Below are 21,599 nucleotides of genomic sequence, written 5' to 3'. Positions count from 1 at the left end.
CTGTTGCTCAGAGCCAGACAGGTCCCTGATGTCTGCTGGAGCTTTCAGAAATACAGCAAAGACTGTGCTGACGAACAAAGTACAAGGCTTCTATTTGCACACACGGAGCCTGGAAAAATAATTTTACCAGATAATCATTCAGATAACAACAGAATAACCTTTTTTTCATCCACTCTTTCTGACACAAAATATGCAAGAGGAGGACACAGCCTTAACACACCACAGCAGACTAAATATTGAAATAAAGGCTGCAAGCAGGAAAGCAGCTGAAATGTAAGAGCAGAACATGCACCAAAACAGAGTGGACCACGAAGCCTTATGCTAACTGAAATAAACCACTTTAGGGGGGACACAGCATTATAAATACATTCAGTGCTACAACATATGGTGAACGTGAAAAAAAAATAATGAATATCAGGTGTCTCAAAGTTTTCCGGTACCGATTCCCCACGCACACAACTCACGGATGTTGTGCAGGTGCAGATTTGGTTTCAAGGGAAATTCATAGCTGTTCCCTTTTAACATGGACAAACATCTGTCTCTTTCTCAGGTGTTTAAGAAACCTACTGTCAACAGCCAAGGCAATTAGGAGACATTTTCAGTGAGACAGCAGAAGAACTACAAGTGCAGATCCTGTCATTTGCTAACAGGATTAGGGGCAGATACATTCCATGCATCTCTCCAAAAGCTAATTCCAATGTGTCTTTCACCTTCATGAAAGGTAAAAAAACCCTTCCATAAAACAGGCCTGTACAGATATGCAAGGTCACGTACAGCACTTTGAACAGCACAGTAACGTTACAATGATTTGCAGACATCATATGACTACACCCGCATAAACACAATAAAATACCCTGGCTTTATCCTTTCAATTAGTTTTCCCTTAGATACGTCTGTTCCCTTTACACTGCTCCACTGTGATCCTTATTCCAGAAGTTACTCATGACAAAATTCCAAACAAGTCAGTGTAAACTATTGGAGAAAGTCTGTGAAAGCTGGCTGAGTTTATGAGAGCAGATCAATCACACTGAAAACACAAATCTAAAAGCCACTGTTCTTTAAATAGTAAAAAAAACCCCATGTTCCACAGAACTCTAGCATCCAACAAAAACCTCTCCCATCTCAAAGATTCACTAGCAAATTATCTACAATTTATAAGTTATTCACAGAAAACATCCAGATAAAAACTAGGGAATGGAAGAAAACAACAATTAGCTTGCCCTAGAACTGCCCATGGTCTGTGGACTTCCAATGGGACATACACAGCTGTTAGAGACATAGGACACCTAACACAGAGGAACTGCCCTTGGAGATCCTGTGCCAAGAGTAAGGAGCTTTTCTGCAATACACAGCATGTTTCCAATTCACAGCAATTATTATGGTACACTTTTTTTTCCTTTTATTTTCAATTTCATTCTAGAATAGCAGTTCCACCAAGGGAATCAGTCTATAATAGCTGTTGCAAAACATTTTACACTGGTAGCATCCCCACACAGATGAGCCCTGCATAGACACAGGGAGCTGTTAGTGCCAGTTGTACGTTCACGGCAATTGATCAGGTCCTGTTGGTTCTTTGGCAAATCTTCCAGTGACAAACAGACATCCTCTGCCTTAACTGGTCGGCCTGCCCCCAGCCCCTTCTGTGCTTCATGTTCATCAGATACAAATCCTGGCCCCAAGCCTTCAGTCCTTGTCACAGCTCCAGCCCGTCCAACAGGCAAGATACAGTCACGCTCCTCCCACATTGGCACCTGGGTTGCAGGAAAGGGTGAGCAGCACTAACCTGGGCTGGACCCATGAGCTCTGGGTTGCTTCCAGATAGTGATGAGTGTGCCCTTGTTGGAAAGCACAGCATTACTTTGTGTTGTGATTGCCCTTGCCTCTGCACACCATGACCAATGCACTGGTCTGCAAAGCATTGGTTTGATGCCACACAACACATACTTTCTTTTATCTGCATTTCACCATACTGCTAAAAGAAATGTCATGTGAGTCCAGGACAGCAAAGGTGAAGGAGCAAAGTAGATCAGACTAATGAAGAGAGAGGTATGACCAACAGCAGAAGGAAAGTGAAAGGAGGTGGACATCAAGATGAGGATAGCAAAGGGGTGCTGTGGTAAGAAAGCAATACGGCTAACAGGAACAGATTGCAATTGCAGGCAAAAGAGAGTCTAATTCCAAATGTGAGAGGATATAAGAGATTATAAGTTTTGATCACCAGGAGACAAAGCCTTTTTACAGATTCAACTGATCTTCTTAAAGAAAAGGTAATAAAAAAAAATCATCCTTAAACACACACACACAAAAATGTTTAAGCCAAAGCTCCTGGTATAATCCATTACATTCCAAGAGTGAATGCAGACGGATAGCTATTTTCCCTCATTGTTGTATTAGTACCTGGCACTTGCTAACTTCTTCCCATCAAAAGATCTCAACGTGCTCTACAAATGTTAATTAATCCTTGCAACCCCTTCTAACTTCTGCCTGGTGGGTATTATTACTAATATAATGTCAGTTTATGGAATGCAAAAAGAGACATAGATGAACACACTCCTTTTAGCCTAAACCATGCAGCAGATAAGATTCTTGCTTTGACTGCAACTACTTCATGCCTGCTCCAAAACCTGTGGAAACTACCAGGAGCTTTTCCAGCAGCTTCCAAAGGAAGTTTTTGCAGGTACATGGACTGCTTCCTCCCAACCCCATCTCTAACAGCTGCACCATGCCGACTTCCATCACTGCGCCTGAAAGCGTGTGAAAGCCACTGGCAGAATTTATTATCCTGGGACGTCTTTTTGCTGGCATACTGAACAAAGAGACATCCTCCCCTGAGCTCTCTCTAAGCAAGTGATAGCCTGCCTCTCCTTTGCGTAATGCTTTGTGTTACTGGGTACTTCCAAATCAGTAGTTTACATTTTAAAAAGCATTATGCCTTCTGGGAAATGGGAAAGAAAGAGTGAGAAGCTAGTTTAGCCCACGAATCTCACAGCAATGTCACTGCAAAAGCACCTCAGGCTTTGCACAGGGGGCAGCATGCCTCAACACAGCCTGGCACCTTTTTGAAGCACAGTATTGTGAGCTGAGATATACTTAAGTGTCTGAAAGTATGGAAAATGGGATGCAGGATCCTCACCCTACCATTGGGAAACAAGGAGTTAACCTGCTGCCAAACCCCTCTGCTTCTCAAGCTTCAACAGGTGCAGAAAGCCAACTTTGTGAGGTAGGACTCTCAAAAGGTGATTGAGTAAACACCAGCTCTACACCAGAGATTTCAGTCTTACAGAAACTGTAGAAGACAACACATAGGAAGGTTTTTGTGCACCACCGCTCTCACTGCACCCTCGTCAGTCCCACAGTGTAGATGGGGCTGACCTGAACGTCAGCCAGCCCTTCCAATACTGGCTCTTGCAGGACTTCATCTTGATTAAAAGTCAAAATATTTCCTGTCTCACCTGCACTGCAAGACGGAAGAGTGTTTTAGGAAGCCACCGAGACTCTTGTAACAAGGCATTTGCACAGCAGATGGATCCTTAGAAATAATAACACCAGGGAACAGACCTTAGGCCTTACTCACATATGCCACAGTTCATCCAAGTATCCCCTTCCCAGCAATCCATAACTATTCATATAGATACACAAGCCCATTGCAACAGAGATACAAATCAATTTACCCCTTTATGAAAGTTCTCACTGAATTCAAGTCCTGCATCCTGAAAGGCACAAACCAAGTGCTGGATAGCAAACCTATGTTTAATATACTCCTGCAAAAATATAACATTTGGTAAGCGATGATTTGGCAATGTAAATTGCAGAATATTTGGGCACAATAAAGATATGACAAGCATAAGAAAATTTGAATTCCTGCTCACAAAGAGGTGGTCCAACCTGTACCACAATTCAATTGACTGAGATTGCTGAGTAAATCAGAATACGGTAGTTAACTGTCTGAAGAAGATAAACTTTAACAATTATGAAGTAACAAAAGAGTTTGAGGATCAGTAATCCTCTAAATGGAAAAATAAGTTAAGCCTGCTTTTAACTCAAGCTAACATGCTGGTAGTTAAGATGCTAAATACAAGATTTAGATTAATTTGGCCCCTCTCTGCTACAGGTTCCTGTGTGAGATACTTAAATTCCCTTGAGCTTCATTTCTCACCCAACTAACACACAGGAATGTTCAGTGAAAAAAATCATCCATTTGGAGGATCCAGAGGCTAGCATGATGGGCATTACCTACATCAATAAGGTATTGTAAAACCCATTGGTCTAACGCAAACACAGGCATAAAACAAACATTAGCAATCCTCTGCCAATGAAGTGATCTTGGCTGTATTTATAGGTGCTTCTGCCAGCTCAATGTGAGCATGAGACAGAGTAGCTGTCAGTGTTAGTCCATAGCTATAAACATATATAGTTTTTTCTGCATCCTTGCCCAAAGTTTGCTCAAAATACTTCCACAAAATTACCAAAGATTTGGGAAGCTCCAGGGGAGGCCTCACTACCTACTTTCTTATGTTACAGAGAAAACTTTCAAATGGTTTTCTCCTCTGTTTCAGCTCCCCAGAATCTTTTCCAGTTCCTTCTCCGATTTCTTCTCACATTCCAGGCTGCCCCTGTCACTCCTCACCTAATGGCATTTTAATGGGTGTCTCCATCTTCTTCCCCCACACCTGTGAGCCTTGTGCCTTAAACTCTCACAAGCCTGAAACTCCCTACTGCCTACCCTTGCAACACTATCACTCTTTTCAGGACTCAGACTCACTGAAATTATGTCATGCAAAAATGATGTCATGCATCTTGAGAAGTGCTGGAAGGGACCAAAAGCCAGGCACTAGGCACTAAACAGCAAAATCCCTGCTTGCTATAATCTTGTGAAAACCATAATTATATCTTTTTTGGGAAAAGAAAACATATTGGTACAATTGCTAGGGCAGAACAGCACAAGAAATGACTAGCACACAGAGAGTGTAACAGAAACAAATATTGTTTCATAGGTTCAGAGCATTCACCTAAGTTCAGGGGCTACAAGCATAGGACTGGGTGAAAGGTACCAAGCCAGACTTTTGCTTCTACCCCATCACTCCAAAGGGCGTTGAGTGAGCTTGAGAGAAGAAAATCCAGGAAATCAAGTAAGGAATTAACCCCATGGCTATCCCAGAATGACAAAGGACCAAATACAGCTCTCAGATATACACAAGTATTTATCCTCAGCTGGATGGGCTGCAAATTCATGCTAATGCACATGCTGTCAGTGAGAAGCTTTCAGGGCCGTATAGATAAAGATTGATGGGAATACCAAGGTAGCATTGATATAGTGTTAAGAGAGCTTTTTAGCATGTTGGTAAGTCTTGAGGAAAAGCTGCATTTGCAAAGAACTTCAAAACCGCTCTGCTATAGCCTAACTGGAAGAAAGTTAGTCCTCAGCCTTAATCTAACTGAAGTAAAAAATTAACTAGCTTTGGAAGCAGATGTGACCTCTGTTAATTAGGCTTTGGGGCATTTTCAAATCCTGACAAAGAAAACTGCTGACACAATGTGTCTGACCACTCCTGTTCCAGGAGGAGGCAGATGACTAAGGCCAAGATGCACAATACTACCGTACACACCCAGAATCCATGTCAGTGATTTCCCTCCTGTGAGAGAAGCACGATCCTAAAAATGTCCTGCTTCAGAGGAAAGATGGGTGTTACACAAGATACACAAGGCTATTATTCAACACTAATTCAAAAATGGGAGGCTACTTTTGAATAAATCAGTATGCAAGAGAATACATTTTTTTTGGGCTTTGCAAAATATCATGTAACACAGCAGCAGGAGAGACCTGAAAGAGAAGGAAAAAAGAAAGAGGGAAAGGAAGGACATGGCAAAGGAAAGGCCACTGTAGCTCATGGCAGCTGGAAAGCCAGGAACAACCTCAATATGAACAAAGAGACTATAAAGGTTCCACCACCGCCATGTCAGTGTGTGATGATGGTCCATATCATTTGTGGATGCTGAAACATGCAGTGTATTGAGCCTTGTAAGGCTCACTCACCCCATGATTCTACTGCCGAGTTACAAACTCCAATAAAAAAAAACAACAAAGCAAACCAAACAAAAAACCAAAAACAACAACACCCCCCCAAAAAAAACAATCAACAAAACAAAACATACACATAAAATGATTGTGCCAGGACAGCAACAGTTGTGATGCTGGAAGGTACTTCCATAATTACACTGAAGCAACTCCAGTGCTGAACGTATTACAGATGGAATTTGGCAAGCCAAAAAAATCTTCTGCTCTGAAACACATAATATATTTTTATGGTTAAAATAAATCTGCAAGCAATTTGTCTACAACTAACCAAACAGAAGCCAAAATCTCACATCCTGTAGCGACAAGTGCATTGGTCTCAAGGACACACCTCTAGGACAGGCCTCCACATTTCTTAGAGTATGAGGGGAAGGAAAACAAGTGTATATGGGCTGCTTCCTCAGGGGCTGCTTTCTCAAATTCTTGCAATGCACGGTGTGCCAGTTAGGAGGTACTTTCTGAATAAGGTTTTAAGCTGTCTGGAGCAAGAATCATCTTTTTTTGCTCTGTAATACACAAACCTTTACCTGGAGGACCTGCAGCAGGACCAGATCCACCTAAGCAGAAGTATAAAGCAGATAGAAAATGATCTGAAAAAGATTCAGAGTTCAGAATCAAAAATGCTTGCATAGAGTTGATCCTTCCCAGTTGGCATGCCAGGTTCTGCTGGAGTCACTCTTGCTCACAAGATTCTGAATATTTCTCAGTGTTGCTTATCAAGGTACATGAAAATGTGGTGGCTGGAAATTAAAAAAAAGAAGACTACGAAGTTAGCTAAGTCCCTGATCTTCAAGACAGATTCTGACTTTGAGGAGGAAGGGTCTGAATACAAATAGGCATCAAACAAAAAAAACCCTACCAAACCCAAAAAAGGTGGTTGTGCAGCAAGCTTTTGCAGTAGCCTACACCTAATGGTGTATCTGTATGCTTTGTTTAATGCGAACTGGTACAATCCAATCCCTGCTACTAATGCTGTTTGTTTTTCTTTTCTGCTTTATTATCATCCAAGTTTATTTTTCACATCTTTTGCCTACAGTAAGCTAACCTCAACAATAACAGGATATGTACTCTAGATTTACTCTGTGTGTGTATGTATTATTGCTTTACAAGTGACACAAGCAAATAAATGAGTGACAGAGAAAACTAGGCATTTAGTAACCAGGTTAACCATTATTCCTCCTACAGTCAAAGAACCACAGGGGAGTAGCAGGTGGGAAGGAGGCAGCCACTTTACATCACTTTTGGTCTCCTGGTGTGGCAGAGTGAATTCAAACAGAGCCGATACTTGGCTTGATATTTCAGTTACCAAGAGACAGAGGCTGAGGAAGGAAAGAATTTAAATGCTAGCTTCTGCTCTTGCTTGAAACTTTCCTCATCATAATTCAGTTTAAAATGTGAGGAACTATACTGACTTCAGATCTGAAGCCTGTATTTAAGCCCAGGATGGGCTTAAAGACATGTCTTCGGAATTCACTATGTGCCTTCAAAGCAATTTGAAAGAACAGCTGGGTAATTTAAAGCATCAACTAAACCTTGTAGTTAGTACTTTTCTTCAATGACAAATTTTTGAGAAGAAAGAAATTAGATTTATAATACCTTGGACTAAAGTGTGATTTTTCTGACAACTTCACAAACTGTTTAAATGCTTTAGATACAGAACAACCCACATGGAAAACTGTTCCAACGTGCCCGCTGTTCCCTAAAAAGGTGATTACAGTATGGCACTGTCAGACTTGCAGAAACTTCTCTCTACGCATCCAGTTTGTGTGTCAGAGTGAGATTTCACGGCAACACTGAACGCCTGTGAAAAAGAGAAGGAAGAGGGGAGGGAAAGGCACAGGAGGGCGCGGGGGAAGCCCTCCCTGATTGTCTACTCTGCAAAAGATTTGAACTGCAGAAAAGAGGAACCATGTCAGCAAATGCCAAACCAATGTGATACCTGCCAAACCGCACCTTATCCTTCTCAATCAGCAAAAAAATTATCCACTGCCTGATTTCTCTTACCTCACCAATAAAGGGCTAGGGGTTTTTTTTCCTTATTAGGACAGTCTCCATGCTGTAAAATTCTGGCTCTAATAAGTGGCTTTTACAATATGTGCTGCACATCAGCACAAAAAGAAAGCAACTAATAAAAATAAAACACAGGAGGAGAATAAAAGGGCTGAGTCCTAAATTAAAAGGGACGACATCAGCTTAGTTCAGGCTCCAAAATTTGATCATAGATTTTATGAAATGGAGAATTAAAATTGGAATGGATAAACGTATGAAGGCTAACATTATACAAACATATAATTATAAACTTGGCCCTGCAGCTACTTATACATGTAAGGAGCCTTACTGAAGTCAAAGAGACTTTTTTTCAGTACACTTAAGTGTTTACATGGCTCAAAACATAAATCAGATGTCAGTAAATGGAAACAGAGAAAAGAAAGGGGGTTTTAATGTTTGTTTTAACAAAATAAAAAGTGAAAGGAGTGAAAAGTTACAGTCAGGTCTCTGAATTTTTTCAACAACAGATAGAAGTATTTTTCTTGGTTGGATTTTTAAACGAATGGTTTTGGATTATCTATTTACTGCATCTGCATTATATGGACACATATGCATATATACGGAGAGAACACCAGGGGCCTAACATAATCACCAGAAAATTTCCCTGGTTCTTTTGAACCTTCCTGTTTTATTCTGAATTGGGAACATGGTGGATGGGAAGGCCTGGGACCGCAGGTTTGGCAGCAAAGGGAAAGGCAGGGATACGAAGAAGCAGGATGAAGTTCTGCTGCCTCCATCCTGCAGTGGTTGAACACCTATGCCAACAGTGTGGCTGTGGAGGAGCTATCTGCATTTAAGATCTGCACTAACAATGAATTTTCTAGTTTTGCTGAAGCAGAAGAAAAAACCCTTGTCAGAGTGAAGTGATATGGAAAATGTTCAGGGCCGTTTTATTTTCATGCAGCCTGAAACAAGAAAGCAAATCCATCATCTAAGTTATTTTATCTTTTTATTATTTTAACTTTTTTCTTTAAAATGTAGGTTAATTTAAAACAAAAGATTCAAAAAAGAACAGAATGTTTTATTTAAAAAAAATTGCAGAGATGCTTTTCAGTCATTTCTTATATAGAAAGTGTCAAAAAAAGCATTTTAATTTTAAAAAAGTATTTCTTCTCATTTTCATTTAGACAAAGCTAATATCAGAATTCTGACATGAACTCCCAACTAGTTCTCTCCCCAGAACTCTCCCAAATTTTCTTGCTTTTTCTAAATTTATCTTTAGTCAGAAACAATTCTCACCACATCTCAGGCATTTGGATTCACAGAGAGCAGTACCAGCTTGAGTCTGATATCTCTCACCACTGTCCTGACTTGAACAGGGTGGAGAATTCAGCTCAGGGTTTTCACAGAACTCTCCAGAGTCACTTGTTCTCTGACAAAATCTTAGAAATTTGATTCTCACAGTCATGACTTCAGACTCTGGTGGATGCCCAAAACTCCACACAAATTAATCCAGCTTTGTACTCCTGACAGCTAATACCTTGCTTATGCTGGAAAAAGAAAAACATCTTTCACTGAGGCAAGAAGGCTGTGAAATCTCAGAGATGCTTCCTTACAGACCTGTCCTTTCTCTGCTATGTTTCTTCCACCAAGGATAATCTCACTCAAAAATGTTTCAGCTCTTCCAGTAAATTTCTTCTGATCCGCTATGAGGAAAGTTCCCAAACCTAGCTATAAAATCTTGAACTGGACATTCAGTCTTCAACAGCCACTGTCCCTACTGATGTGTAAACCAGACACCAAAGCACATGTATTTCATTCAGGTGCTGACAGCTAATACCTCAAGAATGCTTCATATACATGGAGGACTGTTACTACAGTGTTTTACATAAACATGTGGGACCATCCACAGATAAACTTATTTGCATCAAAAACACTCACTTACTATCCCAAGCGTTTTGGAATTCACTCCTAGACAACAGGCACTGAAGTGCACCTTGGATATAAACATTACAGATCACAAATGGACAGGACGTTGTAAGAAAAGTGCCTATTTCTTGGCCCATGTTACACTTGTCAGTGCTGGTGAAGAACTCAGAAATTGACTGGGATTCTTAGCTTTCAAATGGAGACAAATAGGCTCACTACAGGTTAACATCTTTGTACATCTGATCTTTAGCTACATTATGTCCATCTTATTTTACCTCAGTAATATAAAAAGGCTTTTACAAATTAAGGATTCAGGCCATTGCCCACTGGGGAACAGGAATGAAACACATGGCCAACAGAGAAGACCAGAAAAAAAGGAAAGAGATGTCTTCACGTGAAAATGAACAGCATCAATTTTTGGAGCAGAATTAACCAGCTAACACAGTGCCACCAACACCGCTGCTGTCTATGGAGAAGTGTCCTCTTCAACCCTTCTCTTGTCCTAACTAGCTGATTACCAGTCTTGAACATCCATATCAAACAGAAAAGATAAGCTACAATATGAACAAAATGCTGTGAAGGAGTGAACTTCCAACAACCAAACTGCCTATGAATGATCTGTGAAGTCTGAACAAAAGTTATAATTTGCTGGAAAAGAAAACATTCTACCTGTTGGCAAAGATGACTTCTGCCTTCCCTAGGAACTTGCATAGTAAACACTTTCATGTCCAGCAGAGTGAGCCAATTCAATCACTATACATTTATTAAGCAGTCTTTATATTTTCAGGCCAACCAGAATGATTTCTTGGCTATGATGAGAGCTTCTGCTTTTAATTTCCAGTGTATCAAACACTAACAGGATTATATTCAGCTATTTAGCAATTACAAAATTTTCTACAGATACTATAACTACACTGAGAGCGTAGAGAGTATCTTCAAACTATGCAGCTGAAACAATCATATAAAGGGGCCGTTAGGGGACATTTGCAAGAAGTTAACAATCATATTGTACCTCATTCAAAACACTGCAATAACAGCCGCCTCCTTTTCCCTGGAGAGCCTCATAGAGTTAGGTTATAAGGATTTTAATACTGCTTTTCCATTGCAATCTCCTGAGTAGACATGAGCATTTGGAATGATTACATTATGCCTCAGCCTGGGAAGGGCAGTATTTCATCATGTGTTTCACTAAGCAATGCTTTGAAGAAGCTTTTGTGGGTAATGCTAAAGGTGTCTTCCCCACTTTTGGCCTGAGGTCATGGAGATGTTTGTTAAAAAGGGAATAAATCAGTTTCCAAATTTTGGCCACACATTTGATTTCTCTTAAGAGTCCTCGCCAAAGAGAGGTTTCCTTTTCTTCCCCAAATATGCTACTGTGAGTCTGGACAAAAGAAAACCCAGGTCTGGTTGTCAAGATGTATCTGCTCTTGTTTAGAAGGTGCTACAGGACACAAACCTCCCAAGACACAGGAAACCTACAGTACAGTAGCTGATCATGCTACAAGAGAAAAGGACTTAATTGTTTACACTCAGATATAATTTCACTGACTTAGTGAACTCACTTCACATATTGTAATTGTGGTGCTGCAACACACACAAGCTCGGGCATTCCTCCCAGAGTGCCAGGCATAAATTTAGTACACTGCTGGTTCCCTCTCTCACTCAAATGGGAGTGGAGCAGAATCTCTCTCAGCAAGGATATCCAATGGTTTCTAGGGTTTTTTAAGCAAAACAGCCAGACCGACACCTAGCTAAACTGGCCCCAACGCAAAAGTGCAAGGGTCCAAAAGTCACCTCAGAGGCTTCAGCCTGGGTCACTGCACTCAGGGCCAGCTCCCCACAGCAGGTATCAAGAGTCAAGGTTTCCACCAGTTATATCAGCACTACATCTAACCCACTTTGCCTTTTCCCCTCCCTTGCTTTCCCTTCAATATGGTTGCAGAGAAACTGGTGCTCCGCCACGGCTGCTCCCCATGCTCATACAGCAGTACGGGAGGGCTGGCTACTGTGGCTTGTGGCCGTATTCCACCATGAACCAACACAAAACAAACCCATTTGACACACTCTTAGTTAAATTATTATTCATTGCCCAATTTCTGAAACCACGATGAAGGATTTCAGATTCCTGGAAGGGACTTCTCGGAGGGGCTGAGTTTCAGAAATCCCTGAGCTCCCTCTCCCCCCCCAAGAGCATAGGATTTCATGCTGGAAACCAAAAACAGGCACCCAGAAATCCCTGTTGCTTTTCAAAACCTCTCCCAAATTTTAAACAAAACCCTGATATAGGTCACAGTATTTTAGAAACATAGTAGTGTCCTGTTTCCCATCCCTCACCCTATAAAGGAGACAAAACAACACAGGACCCAAATAAAGCACATAATTTCTTTATCAATGTTACACAGGCTAATTGATTTTCTTCTCCTGCTTCCCTCCCACATTCAGGGATGAATGTGCCATTAGGACTTATTTACACAGCGAATTAAGCTGAGTTATGTGAAAGCTTTCATACAAACTATGAAACTTCTGCAACCTTCCCTTTAACAGAACTCTGATTAGCAACCAATACTTCCAACATATGCTCCTGCCACTAAACAAAGCAATCTAAATTCTGCAATTCAGGTAAGAGAAATGCAAAAATGCAAAGACTTTTCCCTTAGAAAATAGAGCACAATATAGCAAAAAAGAAGAGTTAAAAAAACCAGTCTGCATCCAACACTTATTCCCCAGTTCAACCAGCTTCCCTGCGTGTTATACCATTCTGTTTCCCTTTCCCATTGCCACCATCCAGAACTTCCTACACAACACCGAAAGGCTAAATCCATACAGATATCATAATAAATCGGCAACTCACTTGGAAAGGCTTGACAAGTTCTGCCTGTAGTATGATCTGCTGATCATGTCTGCAGCATATGAATCAGTGCAAACTGCTGCCAGCTCCAGGGAGCAAATGGATGGATGATCAGGGCGTGGAACGAGATAATAAAAATGCCATTATCCTTTCAGGCATGCGAGACTCATTGGATGTTCTTTCCACCCCACAGGTTAACCATTTGGTTGGTCCTGTAGCTCCCGTAATGACACAATTTGCCTATTGTCAAGCTCATTATCTATCTTGTATCCTCCTCCCCTCCCTTCACCCCCCTCTGCTCTGTGATCATATGATTATTATTTTTTTTACTGTATTCTCTCTAATAGATCCTCTTTGCTATGTCTGGGCCCCCTGTAACAGAAATTCCTGCAGATTTCTCAGCTGTTCAACTTGACCGACAAATGCTTGCTTCCCATTCAGCTTTCACAAGAAGCGCTTCTGTTTAGCAAGCTTGCCTGAGCACCCAGCAGCCTGAGCGCTGCACAGAGGTGCCTTCACAAGTATTTGCTTGTAGGAAAGTCACATTCCAGCCTGCTGAGAGATGAGCAGGGGAGAGGACACAAATATAAAACAATGATCCAGGAAACAGTCCTCTCTTTTGATGATAAATCATTGCCCAAGCATTTTGCAAGCACTTGCATCCAGTCTAACTTGTGAAAGGTCAAGCTGGATTAGACAGCTCAAAAGACTGGAGGGTGACTGCCAAACAGGAACAAATCCAGGGAGATGGGAAGTAGCTGCAAGCTCAACTGCAGTTAAGGTAAGACCATCTTGTGTTTAGCAAAGGGATTAAAATCAGGGCTGGACCTAAATCCAGTCTAGCAGACTCTCCTCTATGTTCTTCCATCTAATCCAGTGAATGAGGCAGAAAACAGAAATGCAAACGAAGTGATTTAAATGAAGGCACTATCAGGTACCATGATTTCACATGCCTGGTTCTCATACCACTTTAAGCCCGCATGTGCGAGTAAACTGAAACAGCTTACTGTGCAGTCCTCCAGCCATTCTACCCCAGGCTCTGATCTTGTTAAATCTGATAAATTACCAGAGTGGGTGTGGATGGATTCATACTCCAAAGGGAAATCTCTACTGCAAAGTCGCCCTTCTGTGGGAACGAGTGTGTGGGTTCAGTAGGTGGCACTCTTACCTTGGAGTGAACACCGAGGCAATCGTCTCTACATGAAGCCATGGAGGATGCTGGATGTTCAAGGAGGCATCAACCTTGACAGTTTTTTTTTCTCACAGCTTGCAAGAAACCAACAGCTGCACTTTGCTTGAGGCACTGATACTCATTTATGTTTTTGCTCAAATCCTGCAGTCAATAATGGTGGATTTTTCCTCCCAAAACCCCCCTCTATAGTTTCAAGGAGATAGATTTTTTGAAAAGGTTCTGTGCTTTATAGACAGGTGAATGGCTCACATGCAATGTTCAAGCTCAGGAGTTTTCTTGCACACTCATAAACTGGTCTACAATACCCCAAGATGTTGCTGTATCTTCATGTACACCTTTTGCAGGCCCAGCCCCTCATTCCAAAGTGCATGAAAAACCCTACCTTTTAGTGCATAAAATATACTGGGATTCTTGCCTGGAGCAAGGAAAGGCCAATAGTGCTGACTGCATAGGGAGAAAAACATAGATTCCATTTCTGTGATTGCAGAGAGATCTGGAAATGAAATGACGGTGCAGCAGGCAGGCCATCTCCATTTCTTCTACTCTGACCTCAAGGGAAAGAGGGCATGTAAGGCAACGTGGACGTGTAGAGTCCTTTAAAAATGCTGGTGAGAAGGGAGTCATATTGACTCTTCCTGGAAAAGGCATTTCTACTACTGGGGAATTACAGAAGCAGAATTCTTCCCTCTGGAAGAGCATTAGTTAAACAGAGATTGTATCACTGTTCTGCCAAAATATACATTTTAATCAGATGCCAGATGTAAGAGTTGATGTTTATGAAACTATAAACTGGGTTCCAAGGCAGCCCTACAGATTTCCAATACAGGTCTGTATTTACTACTGTGTCACAGAAACTTCCACACACACACACCCCCCCACACACACCCATTGAGTGTGTTCTATACTCTTTTCTATTAATCTTGGAATAGTTAGGTTATTGCATTGGTCACAAACAAAACTGTTTCTACGCAGGATAAAAATAAAAGCAAATTGGCTATCCTTTAAAGCACGACACTCTACATTTTCAAAGAATAGTCAAAAATAGTCTCAGATTTTTTCAAAAATCTCCCACTACTTGTCATGCAGATTCTGGCTCTAGAAGGCAAATCTGATCTATTTGTTGGATCACTAGGAACAAAGTAAGTCTCTTGTGCTTGTAGTAGACCTCAGAACCATTTTTAAATGTCCCCCTTAGGCTAGGACAGTCATAATAAAGCCAATTTCTTTTTCTGTTTTTCCAAATAATGTTTTGAATTATAAAAGTCTGGAGGAGAGCTTCACTCTAGATGAAACACAATGATTCACATAGTCAGGCTATTTTTCATTTGGAGCAAGATTTCTAACCCCAAATTGCATCACCTTGCCCATACCTCTACAGCACTACTGAGAACAGATGTCATTTGCCTACTGAATGAGCAATAAGAAATGTTGGCCACACAAGTCGATCCTCAACACATGTGCCATCTTTGCCTGCAAACGAAAAACTGAAGATAAATAAGGAGAGCAAATCCCACTTCTGAACAGTATCAGTCTCTCTGCCCAACTGTCTGCACTGTTAATCTGAGAGAGGTATCCTTGCCAACAACTGCTTGAAATACTCTGCAGGTTGGTGTCCCACATACTGATTTTTAATTTGACAGCATTAGTGTTGATTTTAATTTATTTTTCCCATCTAGCTGCAAGATCAAATGTGCAATTCTGGACGCAGGCATGTTAATCCACTGTATACAGGCAATGAGCACACTGCCAAGTGGACCTGGGTAACCCACATGAACAGCCTACTGTTGCACTGGTGAAGGCCCAGGAGGCTTCACCTTCAGCTGTCTTGAGAGTTGTGCCCATCATTTAAGACATAAGGCCCATTCAGCTGAGGAACATCACTATTTCAACAAGAGCTACAGGAACATTATGTGGCAACAAGTTGACCGTGAGCCGGCAGTGTGTCTGTGTGGCCAAGAAGGCCAATGGGGATCCTGGGGTGCATTAGGAGGACCGTGGCCAGCAGGTTGACAGAGGTTATCCTCCACCTCTACGCTGCCCTGGTGAGGCCACATCTGGAGTGCTTGGGCTCCCCAGTTCAAGAAAAACAAGGAACTGGAGAGGGTCCATTGGAGGGCTACCAAGATGATGAGGGGACTGGAGCAGCTCCCTGCTGAGGAACGGCTGACAGAGCTGGGCCTGTGTAGCCAGGAGAAGACTGAGAGGGGATCTTACCAGTGCATACAAATATCTTAAGGGCGGATGTCAAGAGGATGGAGTCAGAATCTTTTTAGTGGTGCCCAGCAACAGGACAAGGGGCAACGGGCCCAAACTGCAACACGGGAAGTTCCATCTGAACACAGGGAAAAAAATCTTTACTTTGAGGCTGACGGAGCACTGGAACAGGCTGCCCAGAGAGGCTGTGGAGCTTCCTTCTCTGGAGATATTCAAAACCCACTTGGACACGATTCTGTGCAACCTGCTCTAAGAGAACCTGCTAGGGTGGGGGTTTGGACTACATGGTCTCCAGGGGTCCTTTCCAACCCCAACCACTCTGTGACTCAGTTTGCATCACGAAAGAGGGCTCCACCATGGCCAAGCACTTCCATACAGCCCAATGCCAAGCATTCACTTTCAGTTGGGTGCCAACCCAGCAGCTCTATTAGTTTACAGCAATGCAGAACTGGTTCTCCTGAAAGAGGCTGACACAGCCAAGATTTTGCCGTGCTTGCAACCCCCTTAAAAAGAAGTGGGATCCAAGTTAGTTACAGATCCTTGTACTTAATAATCCCTTTATTATTTCAAAGCCAAATGGCTAGCGTTTACTTCCTTCAGTAACTTAACTGATACTCTCAGTACACTGTGGCCCTGAGGTGAAGATCTTGCATATAGAGTAGGAAGAGGCAAATCACCTTCCCCTAGATAATCTGAAAAATTCGCATGGCCATCTAAAGCATGAAAAACGATGGGGGCAGGAGATGCATGTCTCAACCTGCTTTCCTGGTAAATTCTCATGCTGCAGAGATTATTACTTGGCTCTAGAACACCAAAACCCCTAAGGAAGGCACTAGAAAGAGAAAAAACTAAGCAAACAAACACTAAACTAGGGCACTTGAGAGGTGTCACTCACTCCAATGGACTCAAGTCAAATGGCTCTACAGGAGTGTAGGCTCATCTATTACAACACTGAAAGGAACCACAGGACCTTTCCTAGATTCTCAGCATTAAAAGCAGCAAAAAGAGGAGGAATAAGATGTGGGAGCTTTCCAAAAGGAAATTATTACTGGGAGGTTCCAACACCTACTCACACTAACAATAGGAATGTCCAGAGGTCATCCAGAGAGCCAATTAATATTTTGTTTGTTATTTTTACTTTAACCATTCTTGCATGCAAGGTGGAGTTTTCATTGAGCTGATCACAATAGCCTGTGAATCCTTTTTGAGATTATAGCGAATTTAGTTTCTGACAGAGGCACACGCACCATCCAGACCATGCCTTTCCATATGTAGCCCATTCCTTTCTATACCTGTTTGTCAACAGCAGATTTGCTGTGCTGATCACTGTTCTTGTCCTGTTATTCAAATACCTTCATGTTTCTTCAGCTCTTTGTGTAGTGCTTTTCCAAGTTGAAGCATTTTTACAATGGATAGGCAAATAACTTACAGAAATGTATCTGATTTGTTTCAGAGACAGTAAACAGCTCACCCTGCACCACCTCTCCCCCGTGCCACTAGTCTGAAATAAGTCGGCAGACTTGTAGAGAACTTTGCAAAGCTACTGGCATTTTGCAAGAGAAACAGAACTCTCTTTTTTTATGAAAATTCATTCTAATGACATTAACATCTGCTCCTTGTTTGAAGAATATTTTTAACTGTTCCCTCCCTGGGAAAATGAAGGATGCCACAGTCTCTTTCATGTTCTCACGGAGTAGACAAACTGTTGGTTTTTTTAAGATCTGTTCTGAAATGCCCCAATGCAGTTCACTGCAGGGAACTCAGTGTATGCATCTCACAGGGCAAAAAGCATCTGCATTCACCCTCCTATGAGATTTCACTCTAGGACACAGGCATGTGAGCAAGCACTTTTGTTTCACAGAGGAACAGCACTTAGCGTACTAAATCATACGCAGTAGGTAAAGTCTGGCAACCCATACATAAGGTCTTGAAGTAAATCTCTTAAGTACTTATAAAAACAAGGCTGTGTACTTCACCAAATAATGCTGAACTGTCTCTTACTATGTTGTGGGTTTTTTTCAAGTCCAGTTTTAAATAAGTAATGGAGATTCTGCCATTTCCCAGTGGTAAGTCTTCTATGCTCTTACAGGGTTCAGTACTAAGTAGCCATTCTATAGCTGTAACATCTCTTCCTCCCCTTACTTTTTATAGATACAGCTGTAACCCACAGTTACATCTACCTGGATGCCTATAAACAGCTGCAGCACCAAAAATTTTAATGTGTTCAATGAAACCTGTGAGTAATATTTACCCAGCCACATAAGTAGATACATGTATTAAAATACATACTCATTGGAATACATAGTTTTGAGTTTGGACATAGGCATGTGCAAATCATGGAGTCTTGCATGCTTACATGGACACATCATCATGTATAGCTAATGCCTTAGCAGACAACAGAACTATTTGCATAGACAAGTTCTGCAGGATTGGGAACAAAACCAGTACATCAAACTGCAAAAATGCTGCAATTGTGAACACTTGTCACAGTGTATTTCCAGATACTGCAAACCTACATAGAGCCCATGCAGTACTCAATCCGATCTGATGCCTGCTTTGATGGGACAGGCTGGCCTTGGGTAGCACAGGCAGGAGTTTGGTCCTTTATAGGGAAGATAATTTAATTTTCTCTGACTGTCCTCAGTTCTTGAGGTATTAACATTATCCTGCTTCTCACATGGAAAAGTTACTGACTGCATGTATGGCTTAGCAGTAAACAAAACAAACTCCAATACAAGTGTTAAAATGATATTCCAAGGAAAACCTCCTCCACTGTAAATTGAAACTTGATTAGAAAAACATATTTGCTGGTGTTTGCATTCTCTATCAGTTACTTATGGGGCAATGCACAATCCAGAAATAAAGCAGCATAATATTCCATGGGTGTGATAGACTATTTCTACCAAAGCACAGCTTTTGTTTTATACCATGTTTTCACTGCTTTCAAATAAACACTAAGATCCAAACAATAGTCTCCATGTAACAGCCAGGATATAGCTACCTTCTGGTCATTTGAACAACTGAAATGGAGGAAAGCATATGAGGGAAGCATTCACAAAGGCTATCTTTACCTCCTCTCCCTACGCCCTGGCACTGTCACTAGTGAGGGACAGACTTTGGTCCCCTCCTGCTCTGAGCAGGAGCCTGCTTCTCTCCAGCCACCAGCAGCAGCAGAGGGAAGGGCCACCATTTCCCATTCAATTCCGCACCCATTCTTTTGTGCTTTATGCATTTCAGGGACACATGTCAATTCTCACAGCAATAAAAAGCAATCTATTATTTTGGCTGGCAAATTTTAAGATTTGCTGTCTCTCATTTATACCTGAACTGTAGTTTGCTTGGAACAATAACTGCTATTAGTAAATTTCAGCTTTGAAACGTGAGGGATAGTAGTCAAAGCCCAGAAATCTGTGTCTGGACTTGTAGGACTTCTGCTTACAGTCCTGTACGATACTTGCAGAGTTCACAAAACATAAAGCTGAATAAGCTGCCAATAATGCAGATGCAAGTTCTCTCCACCCCAGCTGTTTTAGGCAATAGTTAATTTCAACAACACTGTCAACAACAGGTTTTATATAAAATTATTAATGTTATTTTTAATATATTAACAGACATGCTCCAAACATTACTATTCACTTCAAACTTAGCCACAAAAGCCAGTAAAAGCCACAATGTGGTAGGTGTGATAAAAACAGAGGATAGAGGCATCTCTAGTCAAAACAGTCTATGCCTTAATTTTGCTGCTGAGCGGGCACGGGTGGGAGCCTAAGCCAAAGTCCTTAGCAGACACCCCAGTAAACAGTAAACTCATAAAGCGTGAAGCATGGGATCTAGTCATGAGTGCCACCACACACCAGCGAGAGCATCCACTGTCTCGTTTCAGTTTGAAGACATAGTCTGACTCCAGGCTCCAGGCTTGATCCTTCTCTGCTGGAAGAGTTTATATAAACGTGTGCTCAGGCACACACGCACGTAGCTCTGGAAAGGGAAGAGCATTTCCTGCTGGGCCAGTTTATGGAGACGTTCCTGTACCAAAAGCTCCTATCTTATGATACTCTGAATTTTACTGGTGAACAAAATCCAAGCCCCGGTCAGGATCTCAGCTTCACAAACAACCCAATAAACTCAGCTAGCAAAAGCCGTCTGAATTCTGCCGAAGGCAGAGACTGTTCAAGAGTTCATGCCACTAGAACAGCTCTCAGAGGTATTCAAAATGCAGACTTTGAGTAGAAATACTCAGTTTGGGCCTTTCTTATCCCTGAACTTAGCTTAAAAATATGAAATTGGAGCCTCAGACCGGGCCCTGCCTCATGCAGTTTGATGGTCAGTTACACCCCTGTTACACCCCTGTCTGACTAGACCGCTCATTTTAGTACCCGGTAATGGCCCTTAGGTGTTTTGGAAGGGGCTTTATTTCACTAGCTGCACAGTGCTTACCAACTAACTGGATGCTCCCAGGAACTTTTGGAGAGCAAACAGTGTCAGTTTATTTAATAACTTTCAAAGTGAAACTAAAATCTTGTCCAAATCATGTCTCCTCTGATTTAATTAAAACACACCACACATACTGCACTGCTCTGTTAATCATTAACAAAGTTAATTCAAGACAGAAGATGAGTCTTTTCTTTTCTTTTACTTCAAAAGCCTCCAGCCAGTGGAAAACTTCAAAAAACATTCCAAAAAAAGACCAGTACTGTATGATTTTTGTTAGAATGGTCAACACGTCAGTATGTTTTTTCCCCTTCTATATTTCTGATTCCTATAGGAATGCATGTTAAAAGCAAGGGTGTTTTTTTTCTTGCTTGGCAAAATACCTTTCCCAAATTTTCTAAATATTGCCTGGTATTTGCGTCAATATGACAGTCATTGGGTTTGACAGGAATCAGATTGCTAAACCCACACAAAAATGCTTTGGAAATTAGGGGCTAGTTATACATTCAATTTCATTCAAATCCACTTTAGCAAACCGGCAAGGAGTGGATCTGAACCGCCCCCATTATCCCTTCACTTCTATGGTTCACAACAGAGGTTTCTTCAGCACACTAATCTCTATCCTAACTTTTAGACTCACTCACAACTCCCACTGTCTCATAAATCTCCTTAGCGCTCCTGTCCCAATCCATTTTCACTTTTCAAGATGACCTAGCAACCCATGAAGCTTACTCTCCCCCTACAGCAAGCCTTTCCAACTTCTTCCAGGGAGGAACCAAATAGGAAATTAAACAGCATTGTAAGTGTAACATTTTGTGGACTATTCAAGAAACACGATTCATCCAACATCTATTTTTTCAACAGTTCTCCTTTCTTGAAGGAGATCAGAACAACAACAAAAAAACAACCAAAAACAACACCAA

The 21,599-nt window shown here is 41.5% G+C and overlaps 1 protein-coding gene across 11 annotated transcripts in view; it reads right to left on the bottom strand.

Annotated features, from left to right (window-relative positions):
* Nucleotides 1-21,599, bottom strand: part of CALD1 (caldesmon 1) — a 201,756-nt gene that overhangs the window by 46,393 nt on the left and 133,764 nt on the right. The window contains exon 1 of one of the 11 annotated variants that reach the window (XM_056339558.1): nt 12,843-13,079. The exons of the other annotated variants lie outside the window; for them this stretch is intronic. Coding sequence (XP_056195533.1) covers nt 12,843-12,889 — 47 coding nt within the window. The 5' untranslated portion in view covers nt 12,890-13,079. Of the gene's footprint in view, nt 1-12,842; nt 13,080-21,599 lie in introns of those variants that run through there. 11 annotated transcript variants of the gene reach the window in all.

This window comes from Falco biarmicus, chromosome 5 (genome assembly GCF_023638135.1).
Source record: "Falco biarmicus isolate bFalBia1 chromosome 5, bFalBia1.pri, whole genome shotgun sequence".
Taxonomy (NCBI): Eukaryota; Metazoa; Chordata; class Aves; order Falconiformes; family Falconidae; genus Falco; species Falco biarmicus.
Note: the sequence above shows the minus strand (reverse complement) of the source record. Positions and strands in the feature narration are given on the sequence as shown.